Source organism: Sarcophilus harrisii, chromosome 4, assembly GCF_902635505.1.
Source record: "Sarcophilus harrisii chromosome 4, mSarHar1.11, whole genome shotgun sequence".
Classification (NCBI taxonomy): Eukaryota; Metazoa; Chordata; class Mammalia; order Dasyuromorphia; family Dasyuridae; genus Sarcophilus; species Sarcophilus harrisii.
Window position 1 is genome coordinate 113814319 of NC_045429.1, and position 23231 is coordinate 113837549.

Below are 23231 nucleotides of genomic sequence, written 5' to 3' on the forward strand. Positions count from 1 at the left end.
AAGTCAAAAGGGGTCCATGATTTGGGCATAAAGGCTGATACCATAAGTAAATTAGGAGAGCAAGGGATAATTTACTTATCTGATTACATTAAATTAAAAAGGTTTTGCCCAAACAAAATCAACAGAAACAAGATTTTAAAAGCAGTATAAAGCTGAGAAAAAATCTTTACAGCCAGTATTTCTGATTAAGATCTCATTTCTAAAATACACAAAAAATTGTATCAAATTTATAATAATGCAAATCATTCCCCAATTGATAAATGGTCAAAGAATATGAACAGATCATTTTCATATATCTATAATCATATAAAAATGTTCCAGATTACTATTGATTAGAGAAATGCAAATTAAAACAACTCCGAGGTACCATCTCATACTTCTCATATTGGCTAAAACAATAGGAAAAGATAATAAATGCTGGAGAAGATGTGGGAAAACTGGGACACTAATGCATTGTAGGTGGAGTTGTGAAATCATCCAATCATTCTGGAGAACAATTTAGAACTATGCCCAAAAGGTTATCAAATTCTGCTTGTCCTTTGACCCAGCAGTGCCACTACTGGGTCTGTATCCCTAGGAAATCATAAAGGAGGAAAAAGGACCCACAAATAGGTTTGGAAAACTCTTTCTATGGTAACAAAGAATTGGAAAATATCCATCAATGTGAGAATGATACAGTTTGTGGTATATGAAGATAATGGAATACTATTATTCTCTAAAAAAATGATGAACAAGATTATCTTAGAAAGGCCAGGAAAAATTTACATGAATTGATGCTGGGCAAAACAAGCAGAATCACGAATACATCATATACAGTACCAGCAAGAATGTGCAATGATCATCTGTGAAAGACTTGGTTTTTGTCAGTGGTTCATTGATCCAAAGCAATCCTAATCAACTTTGGACAGAAAAGGGATCTGCATTCTGAAAAAGAACTATGGAAACTGAATGTAAATCAAAACATGCTATGTTCATTTCTTTTTTCTGTTTTATACCTCTCCCATGGTTTTTCCCTTTTACTCTGATTTTTCTCTCACAACATGATTCACAAAGCAATGTATATTTAAAAATAAATAAATTGAAAAAAAAAGAAAAAATCAAGTTAACATGAAAATGAAAGATCAATTTTAAAATAATTTAGTTCTTTTATTTAAATTTAAATTTTAGTTATTAAAATTAATAAAAATAAAAATTAATTTTTTAAAATTTAAAAAATAATTGTGCATCATGTCCAAAAATAATTAAATAAATGAGCAAATAAATTTAATAGTTGTAAAAAGAGAGAGTAAATGTAGAGCTGGTGAGGTGATTCTACAGGTAAGACTAGAATCAAAGATGTTTACTTAAAAAAAAAAAAGCTGGTGGATTGGAGGATTAGAAAAATGACATGGATTTGGATCTAGAAGGAGAGGGAAAGCAGAGAAGCCTGGAATAAGATTGTTTTAAATAAATAAGCTACCTAGTATTACTTTTCTTATGAAATTAAATTATTGCATTGAATATGTAAATTTAATTAAGTAGTATTGTCACTTTTATTGTGACATCCTATAGCTAATAATATTTTCACATTTGTCTATTTCTACTTTTTATAGCTGTATTCATATATTTTTGTATATGAATTGGGAAATAGACCCTCAAATATTTTGCACATTTTATGATTTCTTTAAATAGATATTTTCCTTCCATACATTCTTGTTGGGTTTTATTGGTATTATGTAGGAATAGGCATTATTTGTATATATTATATTTTGTATCCCGCAAATTTACTAAGATTAATTTTGGTTGACTTGTTATCAGCACCTCCGCAAAAAATAGAAATTTTGCTTTTTCTTTACCTATAATTTTTTTCTCTCAACTTCCTTGTTATTCCTATAGCAAGCATTTCTAGTTCTATGTTAAATAGATGGCTGACAGTGGACATCTTTGATTCACCTCTGATTTCAATAGAAAAGACTCTAGTTTGTATATGTTACATATTATTATTATTATTATTGCTCTCTTTTCTAGGTATGGACAATTTAACATTTTAATGCAAAAGCCTTTTATTCCTGTATTTTCTAAGTTTTAAATAAAAGTAGGTATATTTTGTTAAAAACCAAAAAAAGCTAATTTTGCATCTATTGATTTTTCTTCATTTGTTACCAATGTGGTTAAACAACTTGTGTTTCCTAATAATAAATAAAACTCTGAGTTGCTGGTATAAATCGAATTTGTTCATAATCTATTATCTTTATAATATATGGTTTCAATGTTTTTGCTTACATTTGGTTTAAATTTGTCATCAATTTTCATCAGGGATATTGGGATATAGCTTTTTTTTTTTTTTTATTGTTGTTTGCTTTTTAAGTATCCCTATATTATGAGTCAAGACCTTATCTGAGTCACAAAAGGTATCTTTTTTTGTTAATTTTGCAAACATTTTATGTAATTGTGGAATTGATTTTTAATGTTTAATAGAAATTATTTGTAAATCCATCTAGCCCTGAAGTTGATATTTTTGTTTTGTTTTGTTTTAGTTTGTGACTTGTTAAATTTCTTCACTTGAAGCTGAGTTGCTCAAGTTCCCTATTTATTGTTCTGATAATCTCTTTTTTCATACTTGTATAACTATTTATTTATTTCATTTAAGTTGTCAAGTTTATTGGTATTTAATTGAGCTAAATACTTCCTAATTTTATCTTTAATTCTTTTTTCATTTTTCTTGAATTCTTCCTTTTCTTTTTTGATGCCGATTATTCATTTTTTCCTTTGTTTTAGTCAAATCGGCTATATTCATTTTTTCTTTGTTTTAGGAACTATTTTTTATTTGTTAAAGTATTAGCTTTTTGGCTTTTTAAAATTTTTTTTGATTTCTTCTATGATTTTCTTAATTTTAATTTGGTATTTAATTGAAGTTGCATTACCAATTCATTGAATTGTTCATTCTCTTCCCCAAAACAAAAACAGAATAAAAGACAGAAAAATAAAACAAAATAAAACAGAATAGAACAAAACAGAACATTGTCATGTGCCCAGCAGAACATCAGAGAGATTTTCAAGATATATAACAATAAATTTCCAGTTCAAGACATTAATGAGTGTCCATCTTTTTTTTTTCTTTCTTGTAGGCAGTTCTTTTGTTCTTTATTGTACACTTGTTTTTTACCTTATTCTTTTTCTTCCTTTCATCTCCCCCACTTCCCTCAAGCAGGTTATAGTTAAGTATGGATATATTTTAACAGATATATACATACATATGTACAAACACACACACACACACACACACACACATACACATACATACACACACCTGTGGTCTTTGTTATCTTCTTGGGTTGTGCCAGAAGGATCTTTCTTCTGCCCCAAGTTTTCTTGATTTTTCACCAGTCTATGTCAGCCCACAGGCACAAATTTGTTCTGTTTTGTGGGGGAAATATGGAGAGCATGAAGTTTATTGATCTATTCCATAATCTTTCCAGATTCCTCCTTCTCATTCTCCTTTTTGTTAGCAAAAGAGTTTAGAGAAATGAATTTTCTCCCTAGGGCCTACTTTAATTGTATTCCAAAAATTTTGGTATATTGGAGATATAAATTATCTAGGAAAAAAACTTTCTATTTGATAAAAACTTGATGGGAAAATTGGAAAGCAATCTTGCACAAATCAGACTTAAGGTCAATACCTTACACTATAATCCATAATACATTTAAATTGATACCGAGTCTTGATATTAATGATCAGACCATAAAAAAACTAGAAGGAAATCACATCATATACCTCTCATAGCTATGAGTAGGAAATGAATTTTTAACTGAACAAAAGATAAAAACAATTACAAAAGGTAAAACATATAAAACTTTGATCACATGAATCTGAAAAGCTTTGGCAGAGATACAGTGCACCTAGGATAAGAAGGGAAGTGGTCAAATAGGGGGAAAAAATCTTTGTATCAGATCTCTCCAATAAGATTTTGGTTGCCTAAATATATACAATTACTTATAAAACTAGTAGCTATTCCAAAAGTGATACATGATCAAGGAATATGAATAAATGGTTCTCCAAAGAAAAATTACAATATATTTATATCCACATGAAAGAATACCTTGAATCACTAATAATAAGAGAAATGTAATTTAAAATAATTATTAAGTATCGTGTTTCACACCCTGAAGTTTAGCAAAAATTAAAAAAATGGCAATTCTTAATATTGGAGGGATTGTGAAATGAGAGGCACACTAATATCTTGGTAGATCTATGAGATTGCACCAACATTTTGGAAAGCAATTTGGAATTATGTAAATAAAATGATTAAGATATTCATACTTTTTGAACCAGAGATTCCATTATTGGGGTTATATCCTAATGAAGATATTAATAAGAAAGTACCTACATATATCAAAATATGTAGAGCAGCATTTTTGTGATAGCAAAGAATTGGAAACAAAATAGATGACTACAGATTGGGGAATGATTAAACAAATAGTGTACATGAATATAATGGAATATTACTATGCTACAAGAAATTATGTATGTGAAGAATACAATGAAGCATGGAAATATTTACATAAATTGATGCAAAGAAATAAGCAGAGCCAAGAAAACAATATACATAATAGCTATAACATTGTAAATGAAAGAACAACCACAGGGTTGGGGAAGGGGGAAGTGAATGTAATAAAATGGTAAAGATTAAGCATGATTCGAAAGAAGAGATGAGAAAATAACTATATTCTCTACCTTGGTGAAAGTGGGAGGTCCAAGTTGCTTTTTTCATTGTATAAATTGTGCTTATTTTTTTCTCATTAAAAAAAAATGCTCTTTGTCAATGGGACATCGTTAATGTCAGTGAGAGAGAGAAGGAAAGATACTAGGAATAAATATGGTGTAAGAAACAAAAGACAACATCAAAAACATTTTTAAAATGATGATCTGGAGAAAAATGCATCTGCTTCATTTAAATTTTTTAATTATTTCTTTTAATTTGAAATTTAAAAAATAATTTTATTATTGGAAATGTGCCAACTTTAAAAATAGCTATCATTACAAGAGACAAAGGCACTATGCTGTACTCAAAAGACATCATAGCTAATTAAACAACAAATATTAACTTCACTGTTCATGAGAATATTAATATAATATTCTAAGTACTTAAACCACTAAATTATATTTAAAAAAACTAATTTAGAAAACAATGTTGACTTAAACATGATTTAAGAAATCTTAAAGATTAAAGAAATCTAATACAAAAGTAAACAAGAAATCAAATTGAGAAACTCAAAAGAATTAAAAAATAGATATGTTAGACTGTTCATTGATTAGGAATATTCAGATATATTCTTTTTTATTGTGCAAAATCTTCATAAAATTGATCAAATGGTAGGTCATAAAGAACTCATAAACAAATACAGAAAGGTAAGAAATATATAAGCATATCTTTACAAACCATAATTTTTTTTAAAGTGTGACCAGTGACAGGAATAGCAACAACAACAACAACAACAACAAAAACACACATAAATAGATATTCAATATTGTTACCCTAAATAATCATCTGGTTAAAAAACAAGCTATAAAACAATAATAATTATACTAAAGGAAAAAGTTGTGATAATGCATTGGGGAGGAAGATCACTAGACTTGGAATTAGAAAACCTTGAATTTGAATTCTACCTCAGAGATTTATTAGATCTATGACTCTGGGCAAATAGCAACCTCCTTCATTTCCCAACTAGTAAAGTGGAGATGATAACAGCTACCTCACAGGATTGTTATTAGGATCAAATGAGATAACACATATATAGTGCTTTACAAACATCAAAGCACCATATAAATGCTACTTACTACTATTATCATTTAATGTTCTCACTGCATCAATACACCTCTCCTCCACCCCTGCTCATGTTTGTTGGGTATACCATTGGGTGACTTCGTCAGGTTTAATATATTCTATGAATTTACTCTCTTAAATTTGTAACTCTACCCCACTCTGCCACTGTATTTTCACCTTTAATAGTGTGCCAGTTGATATATTTAAATCAAAGTGAAGACATTTACCAAAATGCATGAACTAGGAACAAAATGTGTCCCCGATAAACATGGGCATATTATTCTATAAATCTATGTAAGAGCAGTGAGAAAAATGAGGCTCAGTCATAGTGAAAACATGTCAGTAAGTTTGACTTCTTGCACTTTAGGGCCCTATAAATTTTCTCTTTTAAAGTCCTTATTCTGCTCTTTCTGGATGCAGTGTGTCTGTTGAGCATATTACTTTGCTGGTTCCCTGCAAGTATCTCTGCAACTAAACTCAATTCCATGGCTGAACTTTCTGTAGAAGCTAGATGTCTCTCTCTCTTGCTCCCTTTCTCTCCCCCATTGTATACACACACACATACACACACATACAAAATCATTATTCTATAATGGACTTTTATGAGGCATGTAAAGAAGATTCAACATTAGGATAGCTATTAGCATAATTCAATCAATTACCCCCCTCCCAAAAATAGAAACTGGGTAATTATATAACAGGCATTTTATTTTATAGTGTTATTTTATAATAGCGCTTTTTAAAAAAAAGATAGCCTAAAAATAAAAGGATCTTTTCTTAATCTGAATAGAAGTATCTCTCTAAAACACTAAGCTTTCCCAATGAGACTAGTGATAAAGGGTGCCTTTTGTCACTATTATTTGACTTAATTCCTAGAAATTCTCACCATATTATTATATTAGTAAAATTTCTATTCAATTTAACTATATCTAAGAGCTTCTTATAGCTGAAGCCTGGTTTTTAATTTTGTTTGCACAAAAGCTTTAAAATTTAATATGATGAAAATTGCCTGTTTTGTTTTGATCTGCCTTCCATTCTCCTTAAATGTTCATATATTCTTTTTAAATGTCCAGTATGCAACTCAAGTCAAACAGTATCTGTGTCTGGAGCTTTTTCTCCTTTAAATTTTTTTCTTCTTCTGGATTTCACCAAATTCTCTTCTCCCCAAATTTCACTAATGACCTCTTGGTAGTTGTAATCCCCTCCAAATAATCTACACAATTTCCTTTTCCTTATTTAGCTCACATCCTTATATCTCTCACTCCTACCATAAATTTTTACTACTGAATTAGGAAGTAGTAGTATCCTAGATATTTATTATGATTTTATAAGCAAATAAATTAATAAGTATTTATTATGCACCAGATACTGTGTAAGCACTGAGGATACAAAGAAAAGCAAAACATAGTCCCTGCTCACTAAGAGCTTCTGTTATAATGGGAACAGATTGTACTAGACTAACCAGTTTCTTTTATGAATAGATTCTAAACTTATAAAAGAATAAAATGTTTACCTTTATTTTAGAAAGTGTATGATAAAATCTCTTAAGCTATTCTTATAGAAAGGAAACACAATACAATGATATAAATCCAGAATTTCTGAATAATCATACTAAACAGTAACCATTAATAGTTTTATCTTAGAGTAAAAGGAAGAATTTTCCAGTGGAAATAAAATACTGTGTAATATTTATTTGTAAGTATTTTGGATAAAGGACTAATAACTAATATGCAGCATCCTTATCCCATTTGTAACTGACATAAAGTTGGGGGAAGGAGGAATTTCCACTAGTACACAGAAAAAAATAAGAATCAAATTCAAAGAAATAAATCAAAGACCAGAATAGAACATCAACTTGAATCTAGTAAAATCAAATGTAATAATAATAATTATAAGATTTTATAGTTGGATTAAAAATTAACTTTGTAGCTATAAAGTGAGTTGAAATAGCTATACTGTACTTTAAAAAGGATCAGAAAGTTTTAGGAGGATAAAAGCTCAAATTGTGTGATATGGCAGGAAATTAAAAAAAAATCTTTCTGACACCTTGGACTGATTTAAGCAAAAGTAAAATCAATGATCCTTGACAGCAGATTGGACTGGCATGGGAAGTGGGGGGAAGAGATAAAGAGTTAATTATGACACTCAGGTTGATAGCCTGGGGTCTAGGGTTGTGGGAGTGGTAGTGTTATTGTGGAGAAGATTTGGAGAGGAGAGTGAGGAAAATAGCTGTTTTCAGCTAATGGAAGCATTTTCACGTTGCATATTTAGACTTTTCTTCTTGGTAGAGTCAAGAGCAATAGATAGAGGTTGCAGAAAGGTGGATGTGTAAGGAAAAGAGTTCCTAATAGAACTGTCCAAAAATGAAACAGATTGATTTAGGAATTAGTTCCCTATCACTGGAGTTCCTTAAATGAAATCTGGGTTGAAATTTTCTGAGATGTCCACATAGAGATTATTACATTGTATTCTCTGTATTATTGTATTTTGTTCTAAGTTAAGAGAGGGCATTGCAGTGTATTCAGAAGAAGGGATTTATTTATTTATTTATTTTTTTTTGCAGGTGATTGGGGTTGAGTAACTTGCCCAAGTTCACACAGCTAGAAAGTGTTAAAGATCTGAGATCAAATTTGAATTCAGATCCTTCTAATTTCAGGGCCACTGCTCTATCCTCTGCAACAACCACCTGGCCTGGGAATTAAAATGATGAGGAAACAGTCAAAAGTTCCCTATGAAACTAAGTTGCAATGTCCACCTTGAAGAAAAAAAAATACTTGAGGGAGAGGGAGATCTTATAGCTGTCATCAGGTTTTAGAAGTGTAGTGTCCTGTTATAGAAATATCAAAGTATTCTGATTGACTCCAGAGGGAGAAATCAGGAGCTGTGATTGGAAGTTACATGGAGGAATAATTAACATTAATGTATGGAAAATTCCTCAACCACTAGAGCTATTCAAAAGTTCATGAATTATCTTAAGAGATAGTATATTCTTCCATCACTCTAGATTTTTGACTGATGTCAGGATAACTACTTGGCATTATTTAGAGGGAATTTTCAATTAGGAACATTTTGTTAAAGACAGCCTGAGAAACTTAATCTTACCTGGAACATGTAATTCTATGACTATCTCACTAATTCGAAATTAGGACTAATCCTGTTGCTAATTTTTTTTTGTTAAGTTTTTTGTTTTTGTGAGGCAATTGGGGTTTAAGTGACTTGCTCAGGGTCACACAGCTACTAAGGGTTAAGTGTCTGAAGCTGGATTTGAATTCATTCTCCTGATTTCAGGTGCTCTATTCACTGTACCATCTAGCTGCCCCTTTCTAATTTCATTCATATATAAATTCTGAGGAGATAAAATCCCCTCTATCAAGGCAGTCTTCCCTCACATTCTGAAACCTGCTCTGCAACCTTTGGTTGCTTAGAATACTGAGAGTTACTGAGATTATCATACAGTCACCATGTGCAGGAGGCTAGATTTGGGCTCAATTTTCTTACTCTGTGACTACTTGTCTATTCACTAGTCTATGCTGCCTCTTATTTGGGAATATAAATATCTTAATTGTTTAGAGAAACTGGTTATGTATTAACAGCTAGTATACATTTTGTTTAATTGATACTGTAAAATGGAGAAGAACATTTAGTTGATAGATTGTTTGAGCCTGGGAGTTCTGAGGTGCAGTAGGTGATTGAGTGTCCATACTGAGTTCAAAATGGTTGGCTTCCATGATGATGATGAGAGGTGGGTACTATATTGACTAAGAAATGGATGAACCATTCCCAGTTGGAACACATCAAAGTTTCTAAAGCTTCTTATCATCAGTACTTCCAGTTGGGAAAACCAGAAGACTCAGTCAGGAAGACAAAGTCTTGAACTTGAAGAAAAAGTATAAGGTACTGAACATAAGAATGATATTTTAACTAAGGTAAAAATGAGTTAAAGATGAGCTGTACATGGTGTAAACAAAGTTAGGAACTTGCTTCAAATCCCAGTTTCACTTTAATTTCTCTAAGCCTCAGTTTCCTCATTTATACAATGGAGATGATAATAGTTACCCAAACTCATGTGTGGAAAATGCTGTATAAATATAAGTAATATTATTAGGTTTTTTACCAGAAAGAAGGGAAATATAGCTGTTACTTGCTTTTCCTGTATTTTACTCCCTAGAATCAGGATACTTAATTTTTTAAATTTTGTTTTTTATTAGAACTTTTTATATACAAAACATATGCATATGTTTTTTTCAACACTGACCCTTGCAAAACCTTCTGTTCCATCTTTTCCCCTCTTTCCCCCCATCCCCTCCTCCCCTAGATGGCAGGTAGTCCCATACATGTTAAGTATTTTAAAGTACATAGTAAATATAATATATGTATACATATTTATACAATTATCTTGTTGCACAGAAAAGATCGGATTTAGAAAGCAGGTAAAAATAACCTGAGAAGAAAAAAACAAAAATGATGCAAAAAATGATGCTTAAATTTTGGTGTAGTTTTGTTAAACTTCAGAGAGGAATTATCTTATCTATTCCTTTTCCCCCTTTTAGTCAGAGTTGTCTGTGAAATGGTGAATGAATGATTCCCTGCCTATCAGGACAATTCTCATATTTTATCTAATAAAGTTAACAGTTGTTTGCTCCTAAAGCAGCCTTTATCCCAAGGCATTTGTGCTAAAGAACTATATGGAGATATTTCCTTTACTCTCTGATGATTCTGAGTAATATGAAAAGGATATACTTAAATAAAATTTCTTTTTCAACTTATATGCACAGGGAAAATTAGATTTCCAAAGTCTCAAGGTCATACCTTCTTTTAGTCTTAGTAATATAGACTACAAGAGCATTTTATACTTTTTAGAATTGAAGAGCTTTTTGTGTTTGGACATTTACATTAAAAATCCCAAAATGTTGAATACTACTCCCTCTAAATGTGTTCTCATGCACCAGTTTTACTTAATGGAATTTAGCAATTATCTCTGGTAACAATGTCAAGAAAGAAAAGTTAGTGCTATTAAGGTTTTTTTTTCCCTTTCTTGCATTGTACAACTTAAAAAAAAATGTTAAAAAACTTTGTCTTTTAAAAATATTTAATTTTTTCATGTTTGATATAATATTGGTTGGTTTGATATAATATTATATAATATTAAAAGGAACATTTTGAATTCACCTTAATTAAGCTACAAGAATTTTGCTTTGCTTGATGTAATGAAGAAAGAGAATTTAAAATGAAGTAGCATCATTGTGTTCATTTGTAAATAACATATTGCAGCCAACTGTTTCTTAATTGCCCAGACTGTTGATAAATAATCCAGTCCTGCTGCTCTCCACAGACAATTTGCTTTCGATCAGACCAGGCAATTCAAATAACACTAATTATAGTGAAACCCTTTTATAGTGAATTCTTGTTTGCTGTGAGGGAGCACCCCAGTATAAGAATTAGAGCATTCCCCTTCTGATTATTTTCAGACACCTACGACACATACTATTCATTTAATTTGGTGAGTGAGCAGAAACTGGATGAATAAAAATGTATAAAGTTGTATATTGCAATGAAAAGGATATGCACAAGAGTTTAACTACTTATGTCTTACTTTTTATGATACAGTTGTGGATTATGTTAATTTAATATCTGTAATTAGAAGGTAGAACAGATGTTGAGATTTAGTTTAAAGATATGTGGCCATTAGAAAAACTTATGTTACTAAATGAATATTCACCATACCAATGATTTTTTTACACTGGTGGAAATATTTGACTTTACTAGAAAGAAACTAGGACTTTAGGAAGTGTTCTATATCAGGGAATTCACTATAACATGATATCACTGTATTTATGATTTTATGGTGTTAAAATGAATATTAAATGAAACAAAATTCCCAAGGATTACTCAGGAGGCAGCTAAGTACATAACATTTTGTACAGATGGTTGGAAGGCACAATTTTGCTCCATCACTGCATCTGTATCCTTGAACGATTTCGACTGAAGACAGCATTTCTTTGAATTTTTCATTAAACCAGACGTCTTGAAATATGAATTCCTTTTATGTTTCTGTGAGTTTTGGCTAAAAGAACCCCAGTGAATAAATCATACAATACTACATGTCACCAGCACTTGTGAATATTTCTGCTTTGTTATTCTATTCTCAGTAGAGCACCATTGATTATCAAACTCAGCGGAGAGCATTTTATGATCATATATCTCCATTAGCTCCTAGTTTGACTACCATAGATTTTTCTGGTTAAGCCTGCATTATGTATTAGGAAGCCTATCTCTTCAATACAAAGTTTGATTTTATTCTCTCTAAGCCTAGAACTCTTATTATGTATTATGTATAAAGATTCTTATCTTTTATATGTAAAAATAAGAGCACTGTCTTTGTGTAACTGAAATGTATGCCATCTTTTTTTCTTGATTCACAGACAGCATATTTGACTATGAAGATGAATTTCTACAATGAAATGGCTGTCAGGGTAAATATTTCTTCACTTGTTAAACAAATGAAAAGTCAATTGTGCTCTGAATTTGCTTTTAATAAAATGAGCAAACCAGAATAATATAAACTTGATTGATATGCTGATGGGAAGGAGAGGAAATATCATATAGTTAAAAAGTTAAAAGTTAGACTAAATAATCTGAGCATTGTTAACAATTATGGCCAGACATAAATGTATGTGTATTAATATGTTGTATTTTTAAGATGTAGTAAGAGAAATATCCTAAATATGAGAAATAAAGCTGCTCTTAATAGGAGAAATGGAAGGTCATGTAAGTTCCAAATTTTATCCAATTTACAAGTCCCCTTCAAAACATTCTTGACAAAGATCATTCAGCTTGGTTATTTCTAGTAGAAAAAAACCACATCATTCCATTAGGCAACCTCCTTCCCTTTTTTAGACAGTTCTAATTGCCTATTTGTTCCTTCTAATACTGAACCTAATCTAACACCCTATACTTTAGGTCACACAGAATAAAAATTATCCCTCTCTCACATTATAACTATTCACATATTTGAAAATAGCTAACTTTTTCCATGTCTTTTATTCTCTAGGTTAGGTATTCCTAGTTCCTTCAACTATTCTCTATGTGGCAGAATTTTAAGTCCTTTCATTATCCTGGTCAGCCTCCCCTGATCATGCTACAATTATTCAATGTACTTCATAAAATGTGAGGTACTAAATGCAATAATCCAGAAGTTATTAAACCAGAACTACTGTACAGTGGACCAACTTTTTCTTGCATCAATCACTAACAAACCATTCTTATGGTACAGTATGGTACAGTGGTAACCCTATTTTCTTGAAGACTATGTCAGTAGACTAGAAGCTCTGCTGTGTCCTACCAAGTTAGAAAGTCTGGTTTTGGGTCCTACAACAACACTTCATGTATTGTGTCTGAGTAACAGTCTAAGTTCAAGTAGTGTCATTACAAGTTTGACATTATATGTTGAAGTTTGACCATAGAAGCCCCAAAAAACCAATTTGAAAGTACTGAAAAGTTGTTCTTTGATGTACTATATCCATACAGTTAAACTCTAAGATTAGAAATACTGTTGTCCTGGAAATTTTATGCTTCTTTTTTTTTTTTTTTTTTTTTTGTAAATACTTCACACTATTAAACGAAACTGTTGGTTCATTGACTTGACTCTACAAAATAATTATTCAGGAATTATCTAGCCAAGTCTCTTAAAAGAAATTCTGATTTAGTTTATATAGCTTGGTTTATGCCATTGCTTTTTTGAAACTACGTAAAAAATTTTATTTACATTTATCCCCATGACATTCTGTCTTATTGGATTTTGTCTATTTATTGTTCCAGTCGGGTGAGATCTTTATAAAATCCTATTTCAGTCATTTGATGTATTAGTTGCCACTCCCAAATTTGTGTCTTTAGGAAATTTAATAATCATATTAACTGTATTTTCATGCAAGTCTGACAGATACTGAAAAGGACACAAAGAATAGTGTGATACTGAACAAGTAACTTAACCCTTATATGCCTGTTTTCTCAACTGCATAAAGGAGATAATACTAGCATCTATCTTGCTAGATTGTTGTGAGGCTCAAATGAGATGTTTGTAAAAAGTATGTAGCACAATGCCTGGAACCTAATAGGTGTTTAACAAATGCTCATTTCATCCATCCATCTATTTTCCTTTAAATCTTCCCCATGACAACCAAATAGGAAAAATGATATGTAATGGGAAAAAAAACTAGAACCTAAGGTAAATAGCAAGGAATTAAAATTAAACTGTAAATAATCTCACTACCTATTTCTCAAAACTATCTTTGGAGTTGGACATGGCAGGCGGGATATTAGGACAGTGTCTGCACCAGCATAAGGTATCCTGGGTTTCTTGACATTGACATGAAAAAAAAAAATTATAGAAACCTTGGTCCCTTTGCTGTAATCATTGAGGTATAGACTGTACCATAGAAATCTTGGATCCAGAAAAGATTGTTTCTCAAAAACTAGAGCTTCAGGGTGCTTAGATAATTTTTATTCACCTCCCAATGTTTCTTCCTATTATTTCTCCTGTCCTGATTTTCTCTGGAAATTATTTTCCTGTGAAAGTTCTTCACAAATCCTTTGAAGTTTCTGATGTTGTCTTAATACATAGAATCATTGGATGGTAGATACAGAGGTGGAAGGGGCCTTAGAAATCTAGATCTAGTTCAGAGCCCTCAATTTATAGTTGAGGAAACGGAAGCCCAGAGAGATGACTTGACTTACTCAAAATGCCACAAGTCACAAGTGACAGGCCTGGGATTCAAACCTATGTCCCCTTATTCTTGTAATGCATCATTTTCTGATCTAAATTAATAAGAAACAAATATAAAAGTATTTTGACCTAATTAGTCAATGATAGATTAGCTGTAATAATTGTCTCAAATGCTGGAGCCAAGATGATAGAGTAACAGTGAATCACTCCCATGTTCCCCTCCCAACAATCATAAAATAGCACCTCAAGTGAGATCCTGAAGCAGCAGAAGCAGCATGGAGACAGGTTAAAACAACCTTTAAGCCCAGAAAAATTTAAGGACTAGCCAAAGGAGTCCCTGTCACACTGGTAAGGCAGTCTAAGACAAGAAGCTCTCAAGTGAGCCACCAGCAAGTCCCACCTATAAAATGGGCATAAATTTATAGTGTCCATATATGTTTATACTCATCTATACTATACTATACTATCTAGCAAGACACTAGAAAAAGTAGCCTGGATTTAGAATCAGCAAATTTGGATTCAAATCTCCGAGGATCTGCCTAATACTTGTAGCATTTAGCTAGTCAATTTAACCTCTTTGTTCCTCACTTTCCTCTTCTGAAAAATGAGGAAACTGGACTATATGATTTTTACTATTCCTATTAACACAAAACATTACATTCCTCTGATAATTTGGACCTCTGGGGCCCAAATTGAACCAAAAAAGTAAAAATGCAATATATAAAAAAACTAGTATATCATTGAATTGAACTTAGCTAAAACTAATGTATCCTTGTTATATCAAATATTAAATATTTAATCATGATAGTTTTGCCTAGTTTCATGAATTTTAAGGTTGAAAGAGGACTTACAGATTATATAATATTATTCTCTATGAATTTGTAAGTGAATAAACTGAAGTTCAGACACTGCTTGCTTTCTTATAATTTAGAAAGAATAGATAGTTGAATGCCCAAAGAGCTATCAAACTGTGTATACCCTTTGATTCAGCAATGGGCCTATATCCCAAAGAGATAATAAAAAAAGGAAAAGGAACCACATGTTCAAAAATTTTTATAGCAACCCATTTTGTAGGAAACTGAGTGGCTACCTATCAGTTGGAGAATAGCTGAATAAGTTATGATATATGAATGTTACAAAATATTATTATTCTATAAAAAATGATCAACACAATGATTTCAAAAAGGCCTGAAGAGACTTAGATGAACTGATGGAGTAGAACCAAGAGAACATTGTACACAGCAACAACAAGATTATATGATGATTAATTCTGATGGATGTGATTCTTTTCAATAGTGAGGTGATTCAGGCCAATTTCAATGGTATTGCGATGGAGAGAGCCATCTGCACCCAGAGAAAGGACTGTGGGGACTGAGTGTGGATCACAACGTAATATTTTCACTTTTTTCGTTGTATGCTTGCATTTTGTTTTCTCGTTTTTTTTTCCATTTTGATCTGATTTTTCTTGTGCAGCATGATAATTTGTGGAAATATGTATAGAAGAATTGCACATATTTAACATATATTGGATTACTTGCCATGTAGGGGAAGGGGATGGAAGGAAAGGAAGGAGACAAAAAACATTAGGAACACAAGTTTTGCAAGGGTGAATGTTGAAAACTATACTTATGTTTTGAAAATAAAAAGTGTTAAGTTAAAAAATGGATAATTAATAACTCTTAAACATGTTGGCTAGGAAAGCCTGAATTGGTGTCTGCCTTGTTTTAGTTACATTTCTTTGTAGAAAGCAGAGTAAGTAAAAATCACAACACTGATCATTGAACATTCTTTTATGACATCCCTCTGGACTTAACAAAGTTGAAGAAATTTCTAAGAAGAGGTAGCATGAATGCACAGAAGAACTATATAAGAAAGATCTTAATATCACGTCTAACCATGATGGTGCAGTTACTGTTCTAAAGCCAGACATCCTGGAGAATGAAGTCAAGTGGAAGCAGTGCCAACTGTAAGATTAGTGGAAGTGATGAAATTCCAGTTGAGTTGTTTAAAATCTCAAAATATCATGCTGTTAAAGTGTTGCAGTCATTTTGCCAGCAAATTTGGAAAACTCAACAGTGGCCACTGGATTGTAAAAGATGTTGACCATCTCATCCTAAAGAATGGCAGTGCCAAAGAGTATTAAAATTACTGAACAAATACACTCATTTCACACTCACACTTTTGTGCTTAAGGTTCTGCAAGTTAGGCTTCAGCAATATGTGAACTGAGAATTACTTGAAAAATAATATAGTTTTAGAAGAAACAGAGGAATTAGAGACCAAATTGCCAACATTCTCTGGAATGGAAAAAAGCAAGGGAGTTTCAGGAAAAAAAAAATCTGCTTCTGCTTCACCAACTGTGCTAAGTCCTTTGACTGTGTAGATCACAATTTAAAGATTATCTCACTTGTCTTCTGAAGAACCTGTATCAGGACCAAGAAATGATAATTAGAAATGAACATGGAACAATGATTGGTTTAAGATTATAAAAGAAGTATAAGAGAGCTGTATATTGTCACCTTTTAAATTTAACTTATATGTAGAGTTCATCATACAAAATGCAAGATTGAAGACTTGAATTAAGGTTTCTGAGAGAAATATCAACCATCTCAGCTATAAGATGATAATGTTCTGTTGGCAGAAAGTGAAGGAAGAGGAAATAAGAAGCCTCTAATGAAAGAGAAGAGTATAAAAGCTAAGTTGAAGTTTAACATAAGAAAAAAAAAAAGATACTGGCAAAGAGACCCTCTACTTCAAGGCAAATGGGAAGAGGAAAAATGAAAATGGTGGCAGATTTCATATTCTTGGGCACAAAGAGCACTGCAGACAATGACTAGAACCATGAAATTCTTGCTTTCTCCTTGGAAGGAAAGCTATGGAATCTGGATACCCTACTGAATAACAGAAACATCCTCTAGCTAACAAAGTCTATGTAGTCAAAGCTGTTTTTCCCCCCAGTAGCAACATATGGTTGTGGATTGTAAGGAAAGCTAAGTGCTACAGAATATATCCTTTTGAATTGTGGTGCTAAAGAAGACTTTTGAGAGTCTCTTGGAAAACAAAGATATCAAATCAGTCAATACTTAAAGAAATTTATTAATTTCTTTCACTGGAAGGTCAAAATACTGAAGCTACAGCTGAAATACATCATATGATGAGAAGATGGGACTCATTGGAAAAGACCCTGATGTTGGGAGAAAATGAAAGCAAAAGGAAAAGGGAATGGCAGAGGATAAGATAAATATATAGTATGATAGAAACAATGAACATGAACTTGGTGGAAGATAGAAGGTGTAGCGTGCTATGGCCCATGGGTTTACAAGAAACTGTATGTGACTGAATGACAACAAAAACAAAGGCTTCACTGAGGAGGATTTAGAAATTAGTTTTCTATCTTCCTTCTCTTTCTCCTCTCCTACAACCACAAGTTAAAGAAGAATTTTGAAGGGGGAAAAGAAGTCTCAAAGTAATGGATAGTGCAGCAATTGCAAGAAAGAAGAAAGTCAGGAAGAAAAGAGGATGAGACAGGAAAGGGGGAGGGGGGAGTGGGAAAAGGGGAGAGAAAGAAAGACATTTTAACCATACTTCTAAATCTACCTTTTGATCCTTTGTTGTTGGTTTTGACCTTTTACCTGTTTGTTTTAAATTTTAGTTATTATTGCTAAAGAGTAATTTTCTACTTTGATAATTTTAATATTGGAGGGATACTGCTTCTTTTGCTTTTGAGTTATTGATTATGAATTTTCATAATCAAAACTAAATTTCATAAACATAATTTTGTTTAATAAACAAAACTAAATTCAGTGAGGAAGTAATCTTTCTATAAGCAGATGGCTTTTGGTGTATCAGATTTTGCCATTTGTTTTAGTGTTTAAAATAAACATTATTTATAAGACCACTTACATTTTGATGTTACTTAATGAGGAATATGCATCATTGATTTGACTAGCTTAAGAGGTCATTTAGAACTTGCCCGTTAACAAGCTGTAATCTGCTGAGCACACAATGACTTTGTTTAAAATTATCTATTCAGTGCTGATCAATGATAATAATTGTTTTGTACCAATCACTTTTGAAAGTTGCTAATTACTTTGAAGGGCATGCACATCAGTCATTTTTTGGAAGTACTAACTCACCTTGGAATCAAAAGGAAATAACATTGTTAAAATTTGCACTGTCTGGTAGAAGTAAAATTTACATTCAAGTGTTGGCACAATACTTGAATATCAGTGGTACAAGAACTTGTATTAAAAGTTCGAGAAGGAATATATTCTTAAAAGAAGTTGTACAGTTAGTACAGTAGAAATTCTGTCATAAGGAAGTTCCCTATTACAATATGACATCAGATTGAATCTTGTTAAATAGATTAGGTCTTCTAAAACACAACAAATAATAGTGTTGATTGTCTACATGAATGAGTCCTCAAGAAAAGATGCTACCTTACTATCAAGTCTTAATTTCCTTTATTTCCTATGTGAAATAGAATTATAATACAAAAGTACAAAATATTATACACAGTTTTTTGGGGCCTTGAATCATTAGAGATAAACAGGAAAACTTTAGGCCAAGTTTTGAAGTTTTCATTTTTTTTTCTAATGTATCTTTTGGTTCCTTTTTCTACACTTTTACCCTCTGTATCATCTATCTAGACTTTAAATTTATATGCCCCTCCTCCTCTTTTCCTCCTGTAGCCTCCCTTCACTTGTCCCAAATAACAAAACAAAGACCTTTTTTCACTTGAAGATTGCCTTGGCTCTTTAATGGTGGAAGAGGGGGAATTTCAATAGAGTGTTCCCCCTATAAGTTTCCCTTGCTGGTCTACTCAAGGGTTACATTGCAAAAGCACCTTCAAAGAATTCTCTTTTAAAATTTATTTTTGTTTTTTGTAGGTTTTATTGATATATTTTTTTAAAAAAGAAAGCAATTTCAGCAAAATCAACCAGTACATTGAAAAAAATATGATATGCAGTGTTCTATACCAGTGGATTTGCCATCTCTATAAAGGAATGGGAAGGAGGTGTCTTCTCATATTTCTCATTTGGAGCAAAGTTTGTTTTCAAAATGTAGAGAAAAGACAGGGAGTTATGGGGGAGTCAAGCTAAACTGACAATAAAATTCCAAGAGAAGTAAAATATGTTTTTGAAATCTTTGCAGATCACACTCTGATTGAGAAAAATTAGAACTAGAAACAACCGAATAATATATATTTTGGAAAAGGAAAGTCACCATATCAAATTGGTGCCAAGGTTGTTATTAGGATTTTGCCTTGAGAACAAGCTTGGCTTTTTCTTTGATATCTTTAGGGTATAGGCCCAGTAGTGGTATTGTTGGATCAAGATATGCATGATTAAGTATCTGGGCGTATAGTGTCTTTCCAGAATGGCTGTAACAATTCACAGTGTATTAATATGATTTTTCCCACAACCCCTCCCAAATTTGTCATTTTCCTTTTTTTGTCAACTTTGCCAATATGATGAATCTAAAATACAGACTTTTAATTACTTTAATTTGTATTTCTTTAATTATTATTTGGGAAACTGATATGGCTATTGATAGTTCGGATTTCTTTCTTTGTAAACCATTCATATCCTTCAGCCATTTATCAATTGAGAAATGGCTTATTTCTTATAAATGTTAATAAGTTCCCTACATATCCTGGACAAAAAAGGTTGTCTTTTAAAACTTGCTACAAAGATTCATGACCCCCCCCCCCAATAACTAATTTCTCCTCCTAATCTTTGTTGAATTAGTTCTGTCACTGGAGTAGCCAGGTAGTACAATGGATAGAGAACCTGGTCTGGAATCAGAAAAAACTGAGTTAAAATCTATCTAGTCTCAGATTGGGCAAGTCACTTTATCCCTGATTGCCTCATTTTATTAATTTTCAAAATGGGGATAATAATATCACCCAGTATTATTGTGAAATATCATAATAATTGTAAAGTGTTTAGCGAAGTGCCTGACACAGTTTTCCTCTTCCTCCTCTTTATCCTTTTTCCTCATTCTTTCTATTCATGATTAATTTAGGAATTTAGATTACTATGAAATTGTTATTGGAAAAAATATTTTAATGCCTGATAACATACAATAATTGCTTTTTATTCATCAATTAAAAAATAAACCTATCAATAAAAACATCGGTCAAATAAATGTATTACTTTATATATGAATTCATGATTATATTGAAAATAAATTCATATTTATTTTATTTTGATTCAGCATAATAAATCTGTGAACACTGTTTTCTCCCCTGATATTAAATGTATTAAAATATTTTTTTATATAAACAGATTCAGAAGAGGTGGCGAGGATATAAGATCCGGAAGTACTGCTTTAATTATTATTACTTGAAGGAATATCTGAGAGCTATTTCTGACACCAATCAAGCAATCAGGTGATGACCACAAAAGTATAGTAGTGAAATCCTTATCTAAAAAAATTGGTAATAGTAAATTCAATTTAGGGGCAGCAAGATGATGTAATAGAAAGAGCATAGAGTCTGTGATTTAAATCTGGTCTTAAACATGTACTAGATATGTTACCCTGGGCAAATCATTTTAAACATGTGCCTCAGTTCCTCACTTGTAAAATGAACTGGAGAAGGAAATGGCAAACTGCTCCAGTATCTTTGCCAAGAAAAGCTAAAATAGGGTCACAAAGAATTTGACACAACTGAAATGACAACAAAAATTTCAATCTGTCCTGCTTAGTTTCTTAGCTACTAACCTATATAGAAATTTCAGAAATACTAAATGTGATCTATTTTGCTTTTGAATAATTGTCCAATGAAAATTTTAAAATGATTTGTTTTATCTGATTATATCATCAGCCTGAAGATGAAATTAATATTAACATCATTAGCATGCCAATAACCTATAATATAATGCTAACTTATAAAATGTATTGTTTTTAAAATAATTTGGTTGATAGCTATTAGATGTATTTTTAAAATTAATAATGAAAAACCAGTCCAATTTTTGTACTGTTGCATTGAAAATGTGTGTATGTGTATGTTTATTTGTGTGTATAAATTTGGAACTGTGATTGAAGAAAATTCCTCTACCAATTCAAATAAGCAACTACATTACAATTTATAGTCTTTGAGAGTTGCCTAGGGCAGTGAAAATTTATGTGACTTATCCACAATCGCATAATCTATATAGGATTGACATGATTTAACCCAGGGCTGCCTTTACATTTATATAGACTCATACATATAGTGCAAATATTTACTTCTCCTAATACATGTAACACTAGAGGTTCTTTGAAGCATAAGGAATGTAGTTACTCCTACCTTCTACTTCTTATAGGTAAAAAAAGGAGGGGAACTTGTTTTCTTGGAACAGTCCTCTACAGCGCTATATATTCAATTGAGTCATTCTTCAAATGAATTCAAGTTTTAAATTTCTATTTGGGAGAATAATATGATTACTTATAAAACTAAACTTGACAGCAGAATCTTAGTGTGAATCATTTAAGTAATTAAACCCTTATGCACATTCTGATCTCAAGTAATAATATACCTACAGATAAAGGAAACAAATTTGTTTTTAAAAAAAGAGTATTGGGCTTACAAACCATTAGGAGTTGGATGATAGCAAAAATGACTCTTTTAAAGAGCTCACCATAAACACCGAGAGGGTGAAGGGGGTGAGGAGAAGACAGGAGACATCTGTCAACTATTTGGCTTCATGGCCAAGGAAGAAATAAAAGGGAAGAATGAATAAATTCACCAAATCTCAGTAGCAGGGTAAAAGATGTGTTGTTTTTTAGTCATGTGCAATTCTTCATGATCCTACCTGGGCTATCCTCAGCAAAAACACTGGGGTGCTTTGCCATATCCTTCTTCAACACATTTTGTAGTTGAGGAACCCAATTACATAGTTAATGTATGATTTTATATCTAGTAAATGTCAGATTTGAACTTAGATTCTCCTGATTCTAGGTCCAATACTCCAGCTACTGTAAAGTTCATTTAGACAAATAGCAAATTCTGTCTATCCAGATTAAATAGATCAGAAATAGAAAAGACTCCACTTCTTGTGATTCAGTTTGATCTTCTCAGAGTAGCAACACCCTTCCTTGGGATCAGCTTTCTCCTTCTCACCCAGATCTACTATCCCAGTCTTCTTTATATTATATGGCTCCTGCCTCTTACAGTGTTTTAATGTCTTCTCCTAGATGGGAAAAATTACCCTTCTTGACAGTTTCTCCTGCCAATATAAGTAACGTATATTTTTCTTGGATATGTGATTTCCCTGATAAAGAGAACTACCTTTATTCATGCATGTTGGCAACTCCTCTTTAATTTACACTTATAATTTGTCTGGGACACTGAAAAGTTAAATGAGTGGCCCATAATTCATGGACACAGCTATGGAGTATTAGAGACAAGAATTAAGCCTAGGTCTGCCTGACTGAAACGCTGACCCTCTGGTTTCTAAACCATAGTGGATTACACACATATATGCATACATGCATATACTCATATGTATAAACATACATGAGTTGTATAACTGGAATTTTACAAAAGCCCAGGGTACTTTGTGTGCTGCTGCATTTGTGGAAGGACAGCTGACCCCTATTTTAAGGAGGGTATACTGACACAATAATTGTACTGACCTACAGGAAGGATGAAGTTGGGTTAAACCTTATGAGAGACAGACAATGACTTGACATACTCTTTGGGAAAAAAAAAAAAACAAA

General features: G+C 31.9%; 2 protein-coding genes across 3 annotated transcripts in view; one reads left to right on the plus strand and one right to left on the minus strand.

Annotated features, from left to right (window-relative positions):
- Positions 1-23231, minus strand: part of GPATCH2 (G-patch domain containing 2) — a 436123-nt gene that overhangs the window by 356232 nt on the left and 56660 nt on the right. Inside the window, exon 1 of one of the 2 annotated variants that reach the window (XM_031937378.1) lies at positions 3290-3392. The exons of the other annotated variant lie outside the window; for it this stretch is intronic. The gene's annotated coding sequence lies outside the window, so the exon portion shown is untranslated. Of the gene's footprint in view, positions 1-3289; positions 3393-23231 lie in introns of those variants that run through there. 2 annotated transcript variants of the gene reach the window in all.
- Positions 1-23231, plus strand: part of SPATA17 (spermatogenesis associated 17) — a 252730-nt gene that overhangs the window by 56505 nt on the left and 172994 nt on the right. The window contains exons 4-5 of the mRNA XM_003767712.2: positions 12227-12277; positions 20816-20919. Of these exons, the coding sequence (XP_003767760.1) occupies positions 12227-12277; positions 20816-20919 (155 nt within the window). The remainder of the gene's footprint in view (positions 1-12226; positions 12278-20815; positions 20920-23231) is intronic.